The 19,121-nt window shown below is 43.6% G+C and overlaps 1 protein-coding gene across 1 annotated transcript in view; it reads right to left on the bottom strand.

The window, feature by feature from the left end:
* Window positions 1–17,257, bottom strand: part of WDFY2 (WD repeat and FYVE domain containing 2) — a 175,368-nt gene extending 158,111 nt beyond the window's left edge. The window contains exon 1 of the mRNA XM_065902253.1: window positions 16,891–17,257. Within this exon, the coding sequence (XP_065758325.1) occupies window positions 16,891–17,027 (137 nt within the window). The 5' untranslated portion in view covers window positions 17,028–17,257. The remainder of the gene's footprint in view (window positions 1–16,890) is intronic.
* Between the last annotated feature and the right edge of the window lie 1,864 nt (window positions 17,258–19,121).

Raw genomic sequence — 19,121 nt, 5'->3', positions numbered from 1 at the left:
TTCCTGCAGCACTGCTCCGCTTCTCAGCACAGTCCTAGAATGGACAGATGACCTGGCTGGGGACCAGTAAGTCCCTTCCCCAGGAATTCTGGAACTGAAACTGGGAGCCTGACATCATCTCTCTCTGCTCATCTAGACTATAGCATGTAAGACTCAGGAGCAGCTGCAGACAGCCAGGTGGACTAAGAAAGAAACACAGGAAGTCAGGGTGAGCAAGAGAAACGAATGAAGCAGACAGAAACAAACCCGTGAACTGCAGGGAGGCTCCAGGCTTTAGGTCCCTTCCTGAGACCTGAATCCATCCCCATCCTTGGATTTTGCAAGATACCTGAGCCTCCTGCCAGGCTGATTTCTGTCTACAGTACCAAAGAAACATAAGACACGCCACCATTTGCGTGCGTGTGTGCTAAGTCACTTCAGTCGTGTCCGACTCTGTGTGACCCTAGGGACTGCAGCCCACCAGACTCCTCAGTCCATGCAAGAATGGACTCCTCTTCAGGCAAGAATACTAGAGTGGGTTGCCATTTCTTCCTCCAGGGGATCTTCCCAAAGCAGGGATCGAACCTACATCTCTTACTTCTCCTGCATTGGCAGATGGATTCTTTACCACTAGAGCTACCTGACAGCTAGTTTCAGAGTGACCCCTATAAACCAGGGATTTCCCTGATGACTCAGCTGATGAAGAATCTGCCTGCAATGCAGGAGATACGGGAAATATGGATTCGATCCCTGGCTTAGGAAGATCCTCTGGAGAAGGAAATGGCAAACCACTCCAGTATCCTTGCTTGGGAAATCCCATGGACAGAGGAGCCTGGTGGGCTCCAGTCCATGGGGTTGAAAGAGTCGGACATGACTTACTGAGTAAACCACCACCTATAAGCCGGGGGAGGCCTCATCGTAAATTAACACACAACACAAGCCTCTATTGCCCCAGTTTTGCCTACCATATTCTCAGTCCTGAGCTGGAGCCTTGAGAAACACAGTGATGAGCAGCCCAGAACGTAAGGTAATCAGAAAAATGTCAATGTTTGTGAGGATGTTTACATGAAGAGTGAGCTGAGGGAACCCAGTTCTCAGGAGAGCAGGAGGAGGACCCAGGGAGTAATCTACAAGAGTAATCTACAAGAGATTAGCTACCAGCGAAAAATTTTCAGTCTCTAAAGCAGAAATGCCCACAGAGATGGGCTTCAGTAGCAGCAGCTCCTGGGCTCTAGAGCACAGGCGCATCAGCTGTGGCTGACGGGCTTTGCTGTTGCCTGGCATGTGAGATGTTTCTGGAATAAGGATTGAACTCGTGTCTCCTGCATCGGCAGCTGGATTCTTCACCACTGAGCCAGCAGGGAAGCCCAAAAACAAAGCTTACTTAAGCTTACTGAGTCAAACCCAGGCTTCTGAAACTTGGCTCTCTGGCCCCAAACACTGTTACAAGGCGTCCAGAAAGGGGTGGGTAGATGCCACACCTAATTTCCCAATACTTGTCTTTATTTATACATTCATTTACCGTGTGCAACTTCAGGTTCTCTTATAAAGGTGTCTTAATTACCTCCCTCCACCCCCACTTAACTTTTTAGAAATAAAGGCATTTTGGTTATCTTTCAATTTCTCCTCCTTCTTCTAAATACCAAAAAAACCTCTAACCACTGATTCCATAAAAGGGGAAGTATACCTTTCAGACTCAAGAGGAAGCCAAGAAAGCTCTCTGGTTACCATGCGCTGTCTTCCTGCCAGCAGGCAGCAGGAGTAGCGTGGGCATGGCCTCTCAGGGCCAAGTGGGCAGAGCAGGGATTTACAGGAGGCGAACTTCCGGCTACATCTTCTCATTTGTCAAGGAAGCCAACAAGCTGGACTTGTATGTGAAATCCAGATTTTTAAAACTTGGCTACCAATTCAAACTTCTAAAAACATAGCATATACAGACAAAATCTGTTTGAGGGTGGACCTCAGCCTACTAGTTGCCAATTTATAATGTCCAGTCTTCCGGTGGAGGACAGCTAAACTGGGGTAGTTAAAATTTCATCCCTACTGCAATATATTGGGCTTCCAATATATTGGGTGGTTCAGTCGGTAAAGTATCCACCTGCCAATGCAGGAGATGCAGGTATGATCCCTGGGTTGCGGAAATCCCCCGGAGGAGGAAATGGCAACCCACTCCAGTATTCTTGCCTTGAAAATCCCATGGACAGAGGAAACCTGGCCAACCACAGTCAGTCTATGGGGCTGCAAAAAAATTGGACACGACAGAGAGACTAAACCACCACCTCAATATATTGGGTTGGCCAAAAAGTTCATTTGGGTTTTTCCACACCATCTACGGAGAAGCCCAAACAAAGTTTTTGGCCAACCCAATACTCCCCAAGGAAGACCCAGGATACACGGCCCTTGCCCCCCAGGAGGCCAATGAAGGCAGTGAACACACCATTTCAGAACAAGATGGCAAATGGAGAGAGAGAAAAGCTTGCAAAAGAGAACAAAGGACCCCCACCCACCAGTCATACACCTCCCCTGACCCGACTTTCAGAGAACAAGTTTGGGAAGTAGCAGTAAAAAGATGACAGAGTAACCCCACCTTGATACATCTAGCTGCTGCTGCTAAGTCACTTCAGTCGTGTCTGACTCTGTGCGACCCCAGAGACGGCAGCCCACCAGGCTCCCCTGTCCTTGGGATTCTCCAGGCAAGAACACTGGAGTGGACTGCCATTTCCTTCTCCATGATACATCTAGAGAAAAGATAAAGGGACTCAACCATAAGAAAGCAAACCAACAAAAATTCCACAGCCCCACTTTTGTGTATCCAAGGCGATTCTTAAAATAGTCAAGCCTTAATGAAACCATGACAACAGGCATGATGGTACCATAAACAAAAAATAAAACTAACTTGTACTGAGTACCATCTATGCTCCAAATACAATGCCAGGTGCTACAGGAATATCATCTCATGTAAACCTCCCAACAATCCTGAGAGGAATCATTATTCTCAATTTACAGATGCACAAAGAGACTCTGAAATACTGAAGTTTGAAAAAGAGCCAAATGATGCTTTTCCCATTAACTCGCAGACCAGGCTAGAGAAAGTCCAGCTATTATTATAGATACATAATGGCAAAGAGGCAAGAACAACTCATTAGCTACAATAATTAAAAGTGTAAGGGAGTGGGGAGGGTGGAATAGGTGAAGGAGATTAAGAGATACAAATCTCTAGTGGTAAAATAAATAAGCCATGGGAATGAAACATACAAAAGAAGAAACACATCAAAAAGTTATATTTTCACCAAATTATGACGAGGATGAGAAACAAATGAATATTCAATGAATCTCTGGGTAAAAAATTAGGAATGATGGAAGAAATTTCAATGTAAGAAAAGGATAGATGGTTAAACTAAAGAGTAAACATTTTCTATATAAAAAATAAAAAGGCTAACAGTACAGTATAAGACATACCTAGCTATATAACAGAGATATGGTCAGTATTCTTACTATATTTATAAACTATATCTATATATACAAAAAACTGATCAGGAGAACCAGAGGTCAGGAACAGACAATTCACAAAAGGAAAAACTAACAAGTAAACAAGCAAACAAAGACATTCACAGATTAGTCCAAATATGCAAATTAAACATCAATGAAGTGCCATAATTTATTAGTAAAGTGTAAAGAAAGTTTCTATTTTTTCATTTTCATTGGAGGACAGCTGATTTACAGTGTTGTGTTAGTTTCAGGCGTACAGCAAGGTGAATCAGTTACACACACACGTGTTCACTCTGAGATTCTTTTCGCGTCTAAGTCATCACTGAGTACTGCACAGGATCCCCTGGGTTGTACAGTAGGCTCTTACTAGTTATCTATTACATCAATAGCAGTGTGCATATGTCTATCCCAATCTCCCAATTTAACCTCCTCCCCCCAAAATTTTAAATAATACCAGTGGCTGGTCAGATTTGGAAAACTAATACTTCCTATGTCACTGTAAATATTATAAAGTGGCACAAGCTCTTCAGAAAGCAATATGGCAATCTTCTTACATTTATTCCTAAAGAAATCATCTAAAATCTGGAAGGAAAAACAGCTACACGCACAACAATGTTCATCGTAACATTTAAAAGGCTGAAAATAAACAGCCAACAGGAGGTGATGGATAATCGTCAATGCTGTACCCACTAGTAGTCAGTACCTTGAAAGCAGGATGTCTTGTTCATGATGAGTTCCAGGCGCAAATTCATACAGTACAAGCATTAAATAAATACAGGTGAATACTGAAGGAAAGATATACAGCCACTTAAAATGATTAAAGACTAGGGACCTGGTGGAACAATTTTAAGCAGGGGACAAGAACAGAAAAGTGTATGATTACAGTCCTATTTTTGAAAGTTACATTAGGCAAACTGCTAGAGGGAAATACATACAACACAGTCTGTGCTGGGAGATATATGAGTGATTATTTTTTATTATGGTTATATTATCTTTATTTAAAATATAAACACCCTTCAGAGGGATTCTTATAATAATTACTTAAAATATAAGTTGATCCTTAGAAACTGAGGAAAAGATTAAAAATTTAACAACTAATAGAAAATACACAAAATCCCCCAATAGCTGCATATTACAGGTATATCCACCCAGCTAAAAGGAAAAGCAGTCAGTCATATCAAGAGGTTAGTAACTGACTTTCATCACTTAGATGAGATGTATCATTTCTGAGTCCTAACTCAGTAATAAATGGACACATCACAGGAAGCCAAAACACAGCTACTTCCACAGTTGCTCAATTTGCCGCACCCCTGGTTTCTTCTCACCTCTCTTTGGCTCTCAGCTGAAAGGGCTGAGTTAGTTACTTATCTCTTGACCTGGAGCCTTCCAATGAGACAAAGTCAATTCTCTAATCTATGGAAATTCAGAAAAGCAAGACAGGTCAGGGGTGAGGTAGGCTGGTAGGTAAATGTTGAGTTGAACTGTAACGTATTTCCATCTCCTAGAAAACCAAAACTACATACAGACAAATAGTGTACAAAAACTTCAACAATTTCTCAATTTATGTGGCTGCCCGGATGGGAGAGGAGCCTGGGGAAGAATGGATACCTGTATATCTATAGCTGAATCCCTCCACTGATCACCTGAAACTATCAAAAATCGGCTGTACCCCAATACAAAATAAAAAGTTTAAAGAAAAAAAAACTGTTGTTTTCAACCCATTCTGAGTCATGAAAACATCTGCATGAGTCACAACTAGGATTTTATGAGGGCTACGACAAAACAAAATATCAGTGTGCATGTCACAATAAAAGGATACCATTTAACCAAACTTTTGTCCCAGTTATACATGTGTGTTATATGTCCCTGTATGTGAATCTCCAGTAGCAAATGCCAAATGTACTTCTTGCTATGATTTATGGTCCAAAAAGTTTCAAAAGCATTACTCCAGACAATTCAGAACCTGACTTAGGGCCCAGAAAACCACTCAGAGCTAAATTGTTTAGTACTGACATTTCAAACTGAAGGATTAAACTGTTTAGTACTGATATTTCAAACTGAAGGATTCATCTGGAAATAATGTAGAGAATCCAGTTCAACTAGGTATTAGGCACCAACACAAAACAGACGCCTCTTTAATATTTCATCCAGGAATAAAGGACGGCTGCCAGCCAAAGACTCCGGAAAGCATCATTTTACACCAACTCACAAAGCCTATGGCAAGTCTGTCCCTCTGCACACTTTCTCGGGCTCCAGGTTTTAGGATCATGGAGGTGCGAAGACTTTACACTTGTCTCATCCCTTTGTGGGGTCATCACAGAGCCATACTCACTGCCAGGCTGCATTCCCCTTTGCCAGAAGAAGAACTAATGTTTACAGTGTTGAAATGCCCAGTGCCCAGGGTCAATGCAGGGTTCAGCAGGGATCAGACTCCCAGTCTCAGTTCTTTTCCAAGACTCCTTAAATTAAAAGACACATGAGAGCACAAAGGGCACTCCCTGTCGAGAGATAAGTAGAGGATTTTGTTTTCCTTTTTGGTCTTATTTGTTACCTATACCTCTGAAACAATTTTTCAGTTCAGTTCAGTCCTCAGTCATGTCCAACTCTTTGCGACCCCATGGACTGCAGCACACCAGGCTTCCCTGTCCATCACCAACTCCCGCAGCCTGTTCAAACTCATGTCGATCAAGTCAGTGATGCCATCCAACCATCTCATCCTCTGTCGTCCCCTTCTCCTCCCGCCTTCAATCTTTCCCAGCATCAGGGTCTTTTCCAGTGAGTCAGTTCTTTGCATCAGGTGGCCAAAGGATTGGAGTTTCAGCTTCAGCATCAGTCCTTCCAATTGATTTTCAGGATTGAATATTCAGGATTGATTTCCTTTAGGATTGATTGGTTTTATCTCCTTGCCATCCAAGGGACTCGCAAGAGTCTTCCTCACAACACAGTTCAAAAGCATCAATTCTTTGGCACTCAGCTTTCTATATAGTCCAATTATCACATCCATACAGACTACTGGAACAACCATAGCTTTGACTAGATGGACCTTTGTTGGCAAACTAATGTCTCTGCTTCTTAATATGCTGTCTAGATTTGTCATATCTTTTCTTCCAAGGAGCAAGCATCTTTTAATTTCATGACTACAGTCACCATCTGCAGTGATCTTGGAGACCAAGAAAATAAGTCTGTCACTGTTTCCATTGTTTCCCCATGTACTTGCCATGAAGTGATGGGACAGGATGCCATGACCTTCGTTTTTTGAATGTTGAGTTTTAAGCCAGCTTTTTAACTCTCCTCTTTCACTTTCATCAAGAGGCTCTTCAGTTCCTCTTCACTTTCTGCCATTAGGGTGGTGTCATCTGCGTATCTGAGGTTATTGATTTTTCTCCCAGCAATCTTGATTCTAATGCTTCATCCAGCCTGGCATTTCACATGATGCACTCTGCATATAAGTTAAATAAGCAGGGTGACAACATACAGCCTTGACGTATTCCTTTCCCAATTTGGAACCAGTGTGTTGTTCCATGTCCAGTTCTAACTGTTGCTTCTTGACCTGCATACAGATTCTCAGGAGGCAGGTCAGGTGGTCTGGTATTCCCATCTCTTTTTAAGAATTTTCCACAGTTTATTGTGATCCACACAGTCAAAGGCTTTAGTGCAGTCAATGAGGCAGAAGTGGATGTATTTCTGGAACTGTCTTGCTTTTTCTATGATCCAACGGGTGGTGGCAATTTGATCTCTGATCAAAGTAATGTTCAAAATGCTCCAAGCTAGACTTCAGCAGTATGTGAACAGAGAACTTCCAGATGTTCAAGCTGGATTTAGAAAAGGCAGAGGAATTAGAAATCAAATTCCAATAACTGTAGTTGAGAAAAAAGAAATTTGGCTTGATGGACATTTTCTTTTCAGGTAAGTAATTCTGTATATAACTCAGTTATATGGTGACTGAGAGTGGTGACTCAGACGTAAAGAATCTGCCTGCAATGCAAGAAACCGGGGTTCAATCCCTGGGTCGGGAAGATCCCCTGGAGAAGGGAATGGCTATCCACTCCAGTATTCTTGTCTGGAGAATTCCTTGGACAGAGGAGCCTGGTCCATGGGGTGACAAAGAGTTGGACACAACTGAGCAACTAACACTTTCACTTTTCAGTTTAGGGTTCCAGGTGTCAATAGATCAATACTTAAAATAGTCTTAAATCACAATTTACTTACTGACTTCTAAATGGTACTGTTTTAATTTCTCCAAAGCTGTTACTTTTTAATAACACCAAGATGGCTCTCAACAACAAACAGAAAATCTCTCCCTCGCAAAGCCAGATTCACAGAGAAAACTAAACCAGGGGAAGATGCTGTGCAAGGGAAAAACGCTATTTCCAATTTTTAAAGTTTTGATTTCGTTTGCTTGGAAAAAGGTCAATTCTCCAAAGTCTCATCTGACTGCTACTGCCCTATGATTTTTTAGAGCCTATTTTTCTTTTTTCAAAGTAAGTTTAGCAACACTTGAGATACAAGATCTCAGTCCCAGACCCATTCATTTTAGGAGCATCAGAACTGTCTCTCAAAACATCGCCCCTTATCTTGCAATATCCAGATGAATGTATCCTGATAAAGATCTTTAGGCCCTGGATAGAATCTGGGTTAATCGTGTAAATTAAGTAGGAAATTCAGAACCATCAGGAGTTCAGGGATCACTGGAAGCTGAACCTCCTTAGTGAACTTCCTTGAGCAGCTTTCTGATAGTGATCTTTTCTTAAAAAGTCAAATCTATGGGAGGTGAGAGGAAGGCTCACAAGGGAAGGGAAATACGTGAACTTAAGGGTGATCCATGTTGTTCTATGACAGAAACCAACAACACTGTGAAGTAATTATCCTCCAATTAAAATTTTTTAAATATTAAAAAAAGTCAATCTGTATTTTGACCTTTAGAGACCCAGAGGCAGCCTACTTCCAGACAGATCTGCTGGCATGAAGACTGCCTCATGCTCTGAATTCAGGGTAAAAGTCTCATTTTCAAAATCATATGGGGCAGATTCCCATTTTGGGACCTTGAAATCAGCAATTACTAGCAGCAAGTGATGAGTCTCTAGTGCATAGCTGAAAGTTTACTAATTTTCTGGCACACTCCCGGAGCTTACTCAAACTCATGTCCATTGAGTAATGCCATCCAACCATCTCATCCTCTGTCGTTCCCTTCTCCGCCCACCCTCAATCTTTCCCAGCAACAGGGTCTTTTCAAATAAGTCAGTTCTTCACATCAGGTGGCCAAAGTATTGGAGTTTCAGCTTCAACATCAATTCTTCCAATGAATATTCAGGATTGATTTCCTTTAGGATGGACTGGTTGGATCTCCTTGCAGTCCAAGGGACTCTCAAGAATCCTCTCCAACACCACAGTTCAAAAGCATCAATTCTTTGGTACTCAGCTTTCTTTATAGCCCAACTCTCACATCCATACATGACTACTGGAAAAACCATAGCTTTGATGAGACAGACGTTTTAAGTCAAACTAAAAAACAGTTCAGTTCAGATGGCTTCCAATTTTGTCAACTTTAGAGACCTCACACCATCATTCCAGGAAATCCTCAACTTCCAGAACTATGCTTGCACATTGGGAAAAATGCTGATTTGCATTTGAAAATTTTTAATTCAAGTGTTATAAAATGCATGGTACATAAGATACCATAAGCTCAACTAACTGAGCCAATGTATTAAATGAAACTAACAGTTTCAACCAGAGGACCAAGACAGTATAATTTCACAATGAGAAGAATCAACGGTATGAGCCAATAGTGTGAGGATTTACAAATGATATTTTAACATTATCTTTTCAAGAAATAGTCACAAATGACTATTTTAAGTAGTTAAAATCAGAAACAAAATCAGAAACAGATGCAGATAACAATCTTATCTACCAAGGCGGGGAGGGGAGGAAGGATAAATTGGGAGACTGGGACTAATATATACATGTTATTACATATAAAACAGATAACTAATAAGAACCTACTGCTACTGGCAGGAGGAGAAGGGGACAACAGAGGATGAGATGGTTGGATGGCATCACCAACTCAATGGACATGAGTTTGAGTAAGCTCCGGCAGTTGGTGATGGACAGGGAAGCCTGGCGTGCTGCAGTCCATGGGGTCGCAAAGAGTCGGACACAACTGAGCCACTGAACTGAACTGAAACTTTTTTTGATTTTTGAGTGTGTCAAGCCTCTGTTTAATGGCACAAGAACTCTACTCAATACTCAATAATGACCCATTAGGAGGAGAATCTAAAAAGGAGAGGATATATGTATATATATATGAATCACTTCACTGTACAGCAGAACTAACACAACACTGGAGATCAACTATACTCCAATGTAAAGAAGTCAAGTACTCATGGCCTCTTAAGAGTAGTTCAGAGGTGGGGAAAAAAAGGCCTTAAAGACTTTTTAAAATCCTACCACTCTCTCATTCCAGCCCTTGCCCACTCCTTTTCCTTGTTGCAACATTAGCCAGGCCCAAAGCAAGCTGCTAACCACCTCTCCAGTGGCTCAGGTGGTGAAGAATCCACCTGCAATGCAAGAGACCTGGGTCCAGTCCCTGGGTCGAGAAGATCCCCTGGAAAAAGGAATGGCTACCCACTCCAGTATTCTTACCTGGAGAATTCTGTGGACAGAGGAGCCTGGTGAGATATGGTCCATGGGTTTGCAGAGTTGGACACGACTGAGTGACTAACAATTTCACTTTCTTTCAAGCTTCTCTCAGGTTCAACTCACATTATCTTTAGGAAACACACCACCTCCTCAGGCCCATTCCATTCCAAACAATCGATAGATCAGTCATTGCATCAATTCATTCAATGAACATATACAAATTGGCTATCTCCTCTGTGACAGCGAAGCACACAGAAGCCTGGCGCGCTGCAGTCCATGGGGTCGCAAGTCGGATATGACTGGGCAACTGAACAACAAGATGGCACTGGAGGACAGATCATCTACTGAGATAAAATATGACTCGCTATTACCCACCACATGGTCCTAACCCCATAGGGCTTACAGAGAACACAGATAATGATGCTCCTAAACTGGTCCTTGATCAAGTGGAATACAAGGTGGCAGTTCTCCACTGTCCCTCCCAATTACCCTCATTCCCTGCAGGCCTGTTCCCCACAGCCTTCTCTCCATCACACCCTACCACCACACCCTCAGGTCTTTTTATCCAGAGAAGAATTTCAAATTCTGGCACTCAGAGTTAGGAATGTCTTTAGTTGTTAATCACTCTCTCAGACTTGTCTGGCTCTCTGCAACCCCATGGACTGCAGCACGCCAGCCTTCCCTGTCCTTCACTATCTCCCAGGGTTTGTTTCAAACTCATGCCCATTGAGTTGGTGATGCCATCCAACCATCTCATCCTCTGTCGTCCCCTTCTCCTCCTGCCTTCAATCTTTCCGAGCATCAGGGTCTTTTCCAAAGAGTTAGTTCTTCCCATGAGGTGACCAAAGTATTGAAGCTTCATCTTCAGCAGCAGTCCTTCCAATGAATATTCAGGATTGATTTCCTTTAGGATTGACTGGTTTGATCTCTATGCTATCCAAGGGACTCTCAAGAGTCTTCTCCAGCACCACAGTTTCAAACCATCAATTCTTTGGCATTCAGCCTTCTTTATGGTCCAACTCTCACATATGAACTTGACTACCAGAAAAACCACAGCTTTAACTAGACAGACCTTTGCTGGCAAAGTGCTATCTCTGCTTTTTAACATGCTGTCTAGATTTGTCACAGCTTTCCTTCCAAGGTCTGGATGCCATAATATTACTTTTTTGAATGCTGAGTTTTAAACAAGCATTTTCAGTCTCCTCTTTCACCCTTGTCAAAAAGCTCTTTAGTTCCTCTTTACATTCTGCTATTAGAGTGGTGTCATCTGCATATCTGAGGTTGTTGGCATTTCTCCTGGCAATCTTGATTCCAGTTTCTGATTCATTCGGCCCGGCATTTTGCATGTTGTAAGTTCCCCATGTAAGTTAAACAAGCAGGGTGTCAATATTTACAGCCTGGATGAACTCCTTTCCCAATTTTGAACCAGTCCATTGCTTCATGTCTGGTTCTGTTGCTTCTTGACCTGCATACAGGCTTCTCAGGAGACAGGTCATGTGGTCTAGTATTCCCATCTCTTTAAGAATTTTCCACAGTTTGTTGTGATCTACACAGTCAAAGGCTTTAGCATAGCCAATGAAGCACAAGTAGATGCTTTTCTGGGATTCCCTTGCCTTCTTCTCTATGATCCAGTGGATAGAGCATAGCAATTTGGTTTCCAGTTCCTCTGCCTTTTCTAAATCCAGCTCGGACATCAGAAGTTCTCGGTTCACATACTGCTGAAGCCAAGCTTAAACGATTTTGAACACTACTTTGACAGCCTGTGAAATGAGCACAATTGTGCGGCAGTTTGAACATTCTTTGGCATCGCCCTTCTTTGGGACTGGAATGAAAAATGACCTTTTCCAGTCCTGTGGCCACTGCTGGGTGTTCCAAGTTTGCTGACATATTGAGTGAAGTACTTTCACAGCATCATCTTTAGGATTTGAAATAGCTCAGCTGGAATTCGATCACCTCCATTAGCTTTGTCATAGTAATGCTTCCTAAGGCCCACTTGACTTCACACTCCAAGATGTCTGGTTCTAGGTGAGTGACCACACTATTGTAGTTATCCAGGTCATTAAGACCTTTTTCAATAGTTCTTCTGTGTATTCTTGCCACCTCTTCTTAATATCTTCTGCTTCTGTTAGATCCTTATCGTTTCTGTCCTTTATTGTGCCCATCCTTGCATGAAATGTTCCCTTGATATCTCCAATTTTCTTGAAGAGATCTCTAGTCTTCCCCCTTCTATTGTTTTCCTCTATTTCTTTGCATTGTTCACTAAAGACTTTCTAATCTCTTCTTGCTCTTCTCTGGAACTGTGCATTCAGTTGGGTATCTTTCCCTTTTCTCCCTTGCCTTTTGCTTCTCTTCTTTTCTTATTTCTAGAATGTTTGCTATCATAATTACTCCTCTGGAGACACTAATTTTCCAGATCCCTCAAAGTGTGACACTCAGAGCTGAGTTCTGAATTCAAGCTGCCTGCTGGGGCCTAGCAGGTTCAAGTCCATCAGGTCACAAAGAATCAGACACAACCGAGCAACTGAGTCCTGACTACATTCTTAACCAGCCCATTCTAGTGCTTCTCAATGCATGGGGAGATTTTTCTTCCCCCTCAAGCTAGAATGCCCCTTACAACACCCTTGCTTTCTCACATGAACTCCTATTCATGCTGCAATACCCATCTGAAGGAGAGTCCCTTGGTCTCTTCTCTAACCATTACAAGCAAAGGAGATTCTTCAACAACCCCACTGGGTGGTATCCACTCTTCAACACATCTCCTTATATAAGATAAAAATCTGACCCACTTTACCCATTGCATGGGTATACACTCCTAGTGAAGGAACAATTTCCTATAACGGTTTAATAGTAACTACCTAGAGTTACTGAAACTCGGTGTGAATGCTAAGATTGTTGACTTGTGTGAAGATATGCATATAAAGAGCTTACAAAGATAAAGGTTTGGACTGGGCTCAGTACCACCTGGAGCAGTCTCTTCTAGCTTTCAATACCTGAAGAGGCTCCACTGGACATACCCTGGTAAGCTGCAAGTTAGAGAGTGATCTTGACCAAAATACAGGCAAAATGTCTGGGCGGAAACTCCTAAGCAAAGCATGTTAAAATGCCATTCACTCAGAAAAGACAGTCCAGACAGAAGCTGGGAAATGAGGAGCCCAACGGACCCAAGTTGGCCATATCCTTTAAAAATAGAATCTAACTACAACCAAAGCAAAGACAGGCTCAGATAAGGCGAGTTCTGAGAACAAACTCTATTTTATGATAGCAGAAATCTACACTTGTAAGTCAGATTGGTTTTATCTCTTCTTCCTTTTTTTTTTGGCCGCGGCTTGTGGGAGTTCCCCACCAGGGACTGATCACAGGCCAAGGCAGTGAAAGTACCAAGTCTCAACCACCAGACCACCAGGGAAATCCCATTTTTATATTTCTCCAATTTCCTTATGTTTTCTCCCTTGGTATGAAGTAAAGTTGCAGGCTGTTTTAACTGTGCTCAGATGAACTAAGAATAGGAGTTTTCAGCCACTCTTGGTCCTGAAGATTAGAATATTATCAATCCATGATGGACAGCAGCCTTAGGGTGAAAATGGTACTGCAGCCCAAACAAAAGAATCCTCCAAAGTAAGTAAAATTTAAGGAACAAGAAGGGCTGCAGAACCCAGCTACTATTCCTCATGTAAAAATTCTCTTTTCAGAACTAAATCTTGGACGCTGTGGTTTTATTTTCTTCTAAAATTCCATACACATACCCACGCCCCACTAAACTATGAGTACCTTGAAAGGACCTTGTCATTTTCACCAATGAAGTGTGCACATGTGCACGGAACACAGTAAAGGCATTTAAATGTTTGTTGACGTGATGAATGAACAATGCAAGGTCTTTCAAAATTTTAAGGCACCTTTTCTTCATTTATTAAAAAACTTTGTGCTGGTCTGTGTGGCATGCGAGATCTTCCCCAGTCAGAGATCAAACCTGTACCCTCCACAGTAGAAGCTCAGAGTCTTAACCACTGGATCACCAGGGAAGTGCCTTAAGGCATCTTTCAAGGCCATCCAGTCCAATCCTTTTCCGAACATTTGTCCACACAGAACTTTCACTGGTTTTCACAAAATTCATTCAAACAAATATCAATGAAATGTCTACAATAATAAAAATGTGCTTTCAGGAACAACAAAAAGATCAGGCATCGATATATGTTCACTGAGGGCCTACTATGTGCCAGCCACCATACTAGACCCTAAGATATGACAATGAGTAAGACATACATAGCACCTTAGGGAATTCATGGAGAAGATAAATGGACAACAAGCACCAATAACATTGTTTAACAAGATAGAAAATGTTGCTTTCAAAGATATCATAAATGCTATTAGGAATCAGAGGTCAAAAAGGAAAACCAAGGTTTGAAAAGGACTTATGAAACACTGTCATTCAGGACTAGGACATTATTTTGTGGTTTAACCTTACAGTTCAGGAATGAAAACTCCTAGAGTCTAGCCGAAGTGGTGAATGGAAATGGCTTGGTAGGTTTTGATGAAAATCCAATATTCTATCTTCATATCTTTATTATTACATCAAGTGACAGTGACACCAGCTTTTGAAAAGAAAGAATACAGATCAATTCTCTTTTAATGGAAGCCATAATTGAAACTGAGCTCTAACAAAGTTCTTATCACGTGTGACTATATGACCCACAGAAACACAGACTTGTTGACCTGAGGAATAAGAAAAAACATCAAGAAAAATCCTGGACTTACTTATTTTAACACTAACTGCATTATAAAATATTTTCTATTACTTACATTGTAAACTGAAAGAGTAAAAGTTAATACATAGCTAAACATTGCAGTCATTTTGTCCCACAATCAAACGAAATGTATCTTCATTTTCTTTCATATATGCTACTTCAGAGTCTCTAAATACTCTAAAATGTACCCCCAACTAAAGTCATTTCCTTTAGTATAAACAGTGAGATGGAAATCAGAAACCAGGAGCCAAGCTTGGTTTCACCACCAGGTATATGAATTTGGGCAGGTAAATTCTCTGGCTTAAATTTTCTCAACCGTAAAATGAAGGTGTTATAGCAAAGAAACTCTAAGATCCCTTTGAACACTTAAAAAAAAAGAAAACGAGGAAAACTAACTTCTACTTCCAAAGCAGAAAGTTCCAAAACTAATACTAAAGCCATTTAGGTTTTAACTACCTTTCTCCCTCTCCTACTTAATTCAACAAACTTACTAATGAATTTCCTACAGCAGTTAGAATGAGCAGTTTCATCTCTAGTAGTTAAAGACAGGGAAAGTGACATCTGTCAATATATTTAAAAAAAAAAAAAAAAAAAACACAATTCTGTGACAAAGAATTTCTAGGTCCAGAAGCAATCTCTTCAGTAGAATTTTGCCTCTGTGGAAAAATTAAACATTCATAAGCCTTCTCTGTGAATTTCAAGTGGGTTCTACATCCATATATTCCATTACAGCCCATGAATTTCTTCTGTTCTTAGCAGACTGCTTGCCATTGGTGTATGTTTACAATATTTTCCCTTGGATCTGTATAGGAAGTGAATCAGGCACCATTTGGCCATCTTATGGAGTACGACGTAGACAAAAATATGACATTAATATGTAGTCACCCTAATTATACTTAAGAACCTATGATATGAATAGACCTGTCAGGCACATTTTTTGAGACCACACTGCATGCAAAGCACTGAAATGACTACAAAGACGGTATGAACACATTGTTGCTTCACCTTTCTTTGCCTGAAATTTTACAAGTCACCAAGAAAAAATATTTTTTACCTCAGCACAATGTTAACTTACATTAAGAAAACCTATTTACCATTTAAAGGCTAAAGCTCCTTGTCATATACCTCTACAATATGACATTTTGTAGAATACGAATTGATACTATAAAAGCAACAATTCCAGATCAAAACGATTAGCACTATATTCAAGCTTCATTTCTCTGGAAATAAGCTTCATCTGCATAATCTTTGCATATTAAAGGACATTAAGTTAAAACAAACAAAAAAACGCACTGTCTGAAAAACAAGGGAGAATGCTACAGGCAGAACAACTGGCTCTACTTCTGCAAATTAAGCAAAATTAGGCAAAAAAGGAAAGGAAGCAAGCAAAGGGAAGGAACTCCAGAGCTATTTGCAGCAGTGGTCCCTCCAAAGTTCTAGGAGCTTCCCCTTAAGCTTAAGAAGGGTAAAGGAGAGAAGTCAGCTCCCCTTCTGGGCAGAAGCCCAGATACTCTTCACAACTTGCAATATTTATTGAATTCTGTGGAAGACGTCTGGGAGATCTGGATTCGGTGAGAACGTCTGAGCGAAGGGAGTGGCATTTGCTTTCCTCAGTCTGGAGCCTTCAGAACTGTACCAGAGTTCTCAAAACCCCTTAGTTATCTTACAGAAGAGCTCTGAGCATCCTCCCCACGCACACACCTGCAGGGCCGGGCAGCGCCTCCCTCTCCCTCCACTGTCCTCAGGGCTGGACCAAGGTCCAGTGGCCGGCGCACCGTTAGTCCAAGAGCCACCCTGGCCCCGGCGGACGCCACCCGGGCAAGCCCCAACAGAACGCCGCTGTCCCGGCTCCGTGTCCCGGAGCCACGCAGCGGCGGCGACTGCGCGGCTGGACACCGGCACCAGCAGGATGCGCATTAGAATAAAAACTTCGGCGAGAGCTCTCGCCCTCGCGCCGACGTGGAGGCACGGCCCCAGAAGCGGGCTTCGGAGACCGCCGGCCCGTCCCGCCCCTGCTCGCGGCCGAGGGGGCAGCGGTTCTCACCTGTCCTCCGAGACGCTGATGACACCCTCCTCCTTGGGCACGATCACGGCCATGTTCACCACCTCCTGAGAGCCCTCGACCCGCTGCAGCAGGATTGGCTTGCGGGTCAGCGGCTTGGGCTGGATCTCTGCCGCCATCGGAGGAGGGGGCGCGCCGGGGGCGCCGCCGCCAACTGCGCCGCGGGGTTGGGCTGAGACGACCGTTCGAGCGCGGGCACCAGCTGAGACAGAGACTCTGTTTGGCCGGAGCGGGCCGCCGGGGACCCGCGATCATAGCCTGGCCGCCTCCCCCGGGAACGACTCCGCGCTCCCGGCTTCGGGCAACGAAACCGCCACGACCGGCGCTGCAACCCGGCGCCACCACCGGAGGGAGGGGGCGGAGAGTCGGGGGGCGGGGCCGACGGGGGCGGGGCCTGCCGCAGGGGGTGGCCGCTGGTGGGCGCGAGGGCGGCTGCACTTCCGGGAAGGTGGAGGAGGAGGAGGAGGAGGGGAAACTGACAAAGGGGGCGGGGCGCTGGCGGCCGAATGCGCGTGCGCTGCCAGTTCACAACGGCCGTTTCCGCCCTGCTCCTCCGCCATTCCCGTAGCCTCGCCGCACCGCCTCTAGAGCGCATGCGTCTTCCGTCACCCGCGGTCCCCTGGTCACCTTCCACACCCAGGGTTTAGTGCCCTCCCTCTTTCCTCTCCCGTGAACGCGCGCGTACACACTCCTGGGAACGCGCTTGCGGTGTCCCGCCCACCGCAAAATCCCTGAAAAGGGGGCGTTGGTGGGGCGGGGAAAAACTAGCCTGGGCGAGGCCGGAAAGAAAAGAATCCCGCAGGAAGGAAACCTGAACGAGTTGGCGCGAGATTGGGCATGCGCACGAGTTATCTATCCCTCGCCGGGACTGGGGGTGCCTGACCACCGAGCCTGATTAGCTGCTCCCGACACGCCTGTGCCCCGGGCCGCCGAGTGGTACCCCGTGGACTCCTGGGAGTAGTAGTTCTTCAGAGCTTCTTTTCCCTTGTCCTGAGATGACCTATCGCCTACACAGAGAACTAAAGGGCAGCCCTCAGAGGAGCGGACTGTCGCCGCATTCCTGTCACTGCCCGTAATAGTGGCGCGCCCGGAGTGGGGAAAGAAAAGATCTCATGCAAGCATCTTCGAGGGAGCTTAGAGAACCTCCTCGTTTTCTTAGATGGCCAAGTTACTAGCCCACAGTTAAACTGTAGTTTCAAGTTAGGGCTGTAGCACCCCCGGACTTGAACTCAGGCCCTCGTGCTCCTGGGTCCTTCTTCCCATTCCCCAGTAATCCTTCCTTTCTAGCTTGCCCTGGAGACCATGGATAGAGTTATTGTGATGACTGAATGAATGTCAGTTGCTTGGCATAGGGCCTGGATTGTGGGGTCGTTGGTTATGTGATAATCCCATTAGCCCTCCCACAGTTACCAATCTGGCTGAGGAATGGTCTTGGTCTATGTGGTGTGCCTGGGCTGGCAAGGACTCTGGAGGGGAGAAAATACGCTGGACAAAGAATGGGATGGGCCTTGTAGAAATGCCTGTCTTATAGGGCAAGTTTTGGCACAGCCAAGATGATAGGTCGTCTGTCTCTTTACCACCTCCCATCTTCATAGAAATTCTGTAAGGCACTTGAAAGGGAGGCTGAGGTATTTTCCAGCTTTGCAACCTAGAACAAGGCATTCCACTTCTCTGAGCCTCTAGTTGACCATCTACTAAATGTAGGATAATAAAACCTACCTTGGATGGTTGTTTTTAGACTTACAAATGACAGACTATTTTAATATTTATTTTTATTTATTTGGCTGCATAGGGTTTTAGTTGTGGCATGAGGTACGTTTTTAGTTGCGACCTGTGGGATCTAGTTCCCCGAACAGGGGTCAGACCCAGACCCCCTGCATTGGAGTGCAGAGTCTTCCTCACTGGACTCCCAGAGAAGTCCCACAGATGACAGATTTTTAAGTGTGTTCATACACAATAGGTTCTTTAAATTTCCAGGAGTTAGGACATGGACATATTTAAGGGACATTATTCAGCCTGCCGCAATGGTTTTAAATACCATCCATATGCTCCTGACTCCAGTAATAATCTCTACCCCGACCACATTTCTGAACTCACATATCTAATGCTACTCTACATTGTCACTTAACTGTTTAATATGTGTGCCAAACATTCCCAACAGTAGCTTTAAATCTACTGCATCTTTCATGCACGTTGTTTGAAATTAAGATCCT

Source organism: Muntiacus reevesi, chromosome 11 (assembly GCF_963930625.1).
Source record: "Muntiacus reevesi chromosome 11, mMunRee1.1, whole genome shotgun sequence".
Taxonomy (NCBI): Eukaryota; Metazoa; Chordata; class Mammalia; order Artiodactyla; family Cervidae; genus Muntiacus; species Muntiacus reevesi.
The sequence above is the reverse complement of the archived record's forward strand: the minus strand, read 5'-3'. Positions and strand labels throughout refer to the sequence as shown.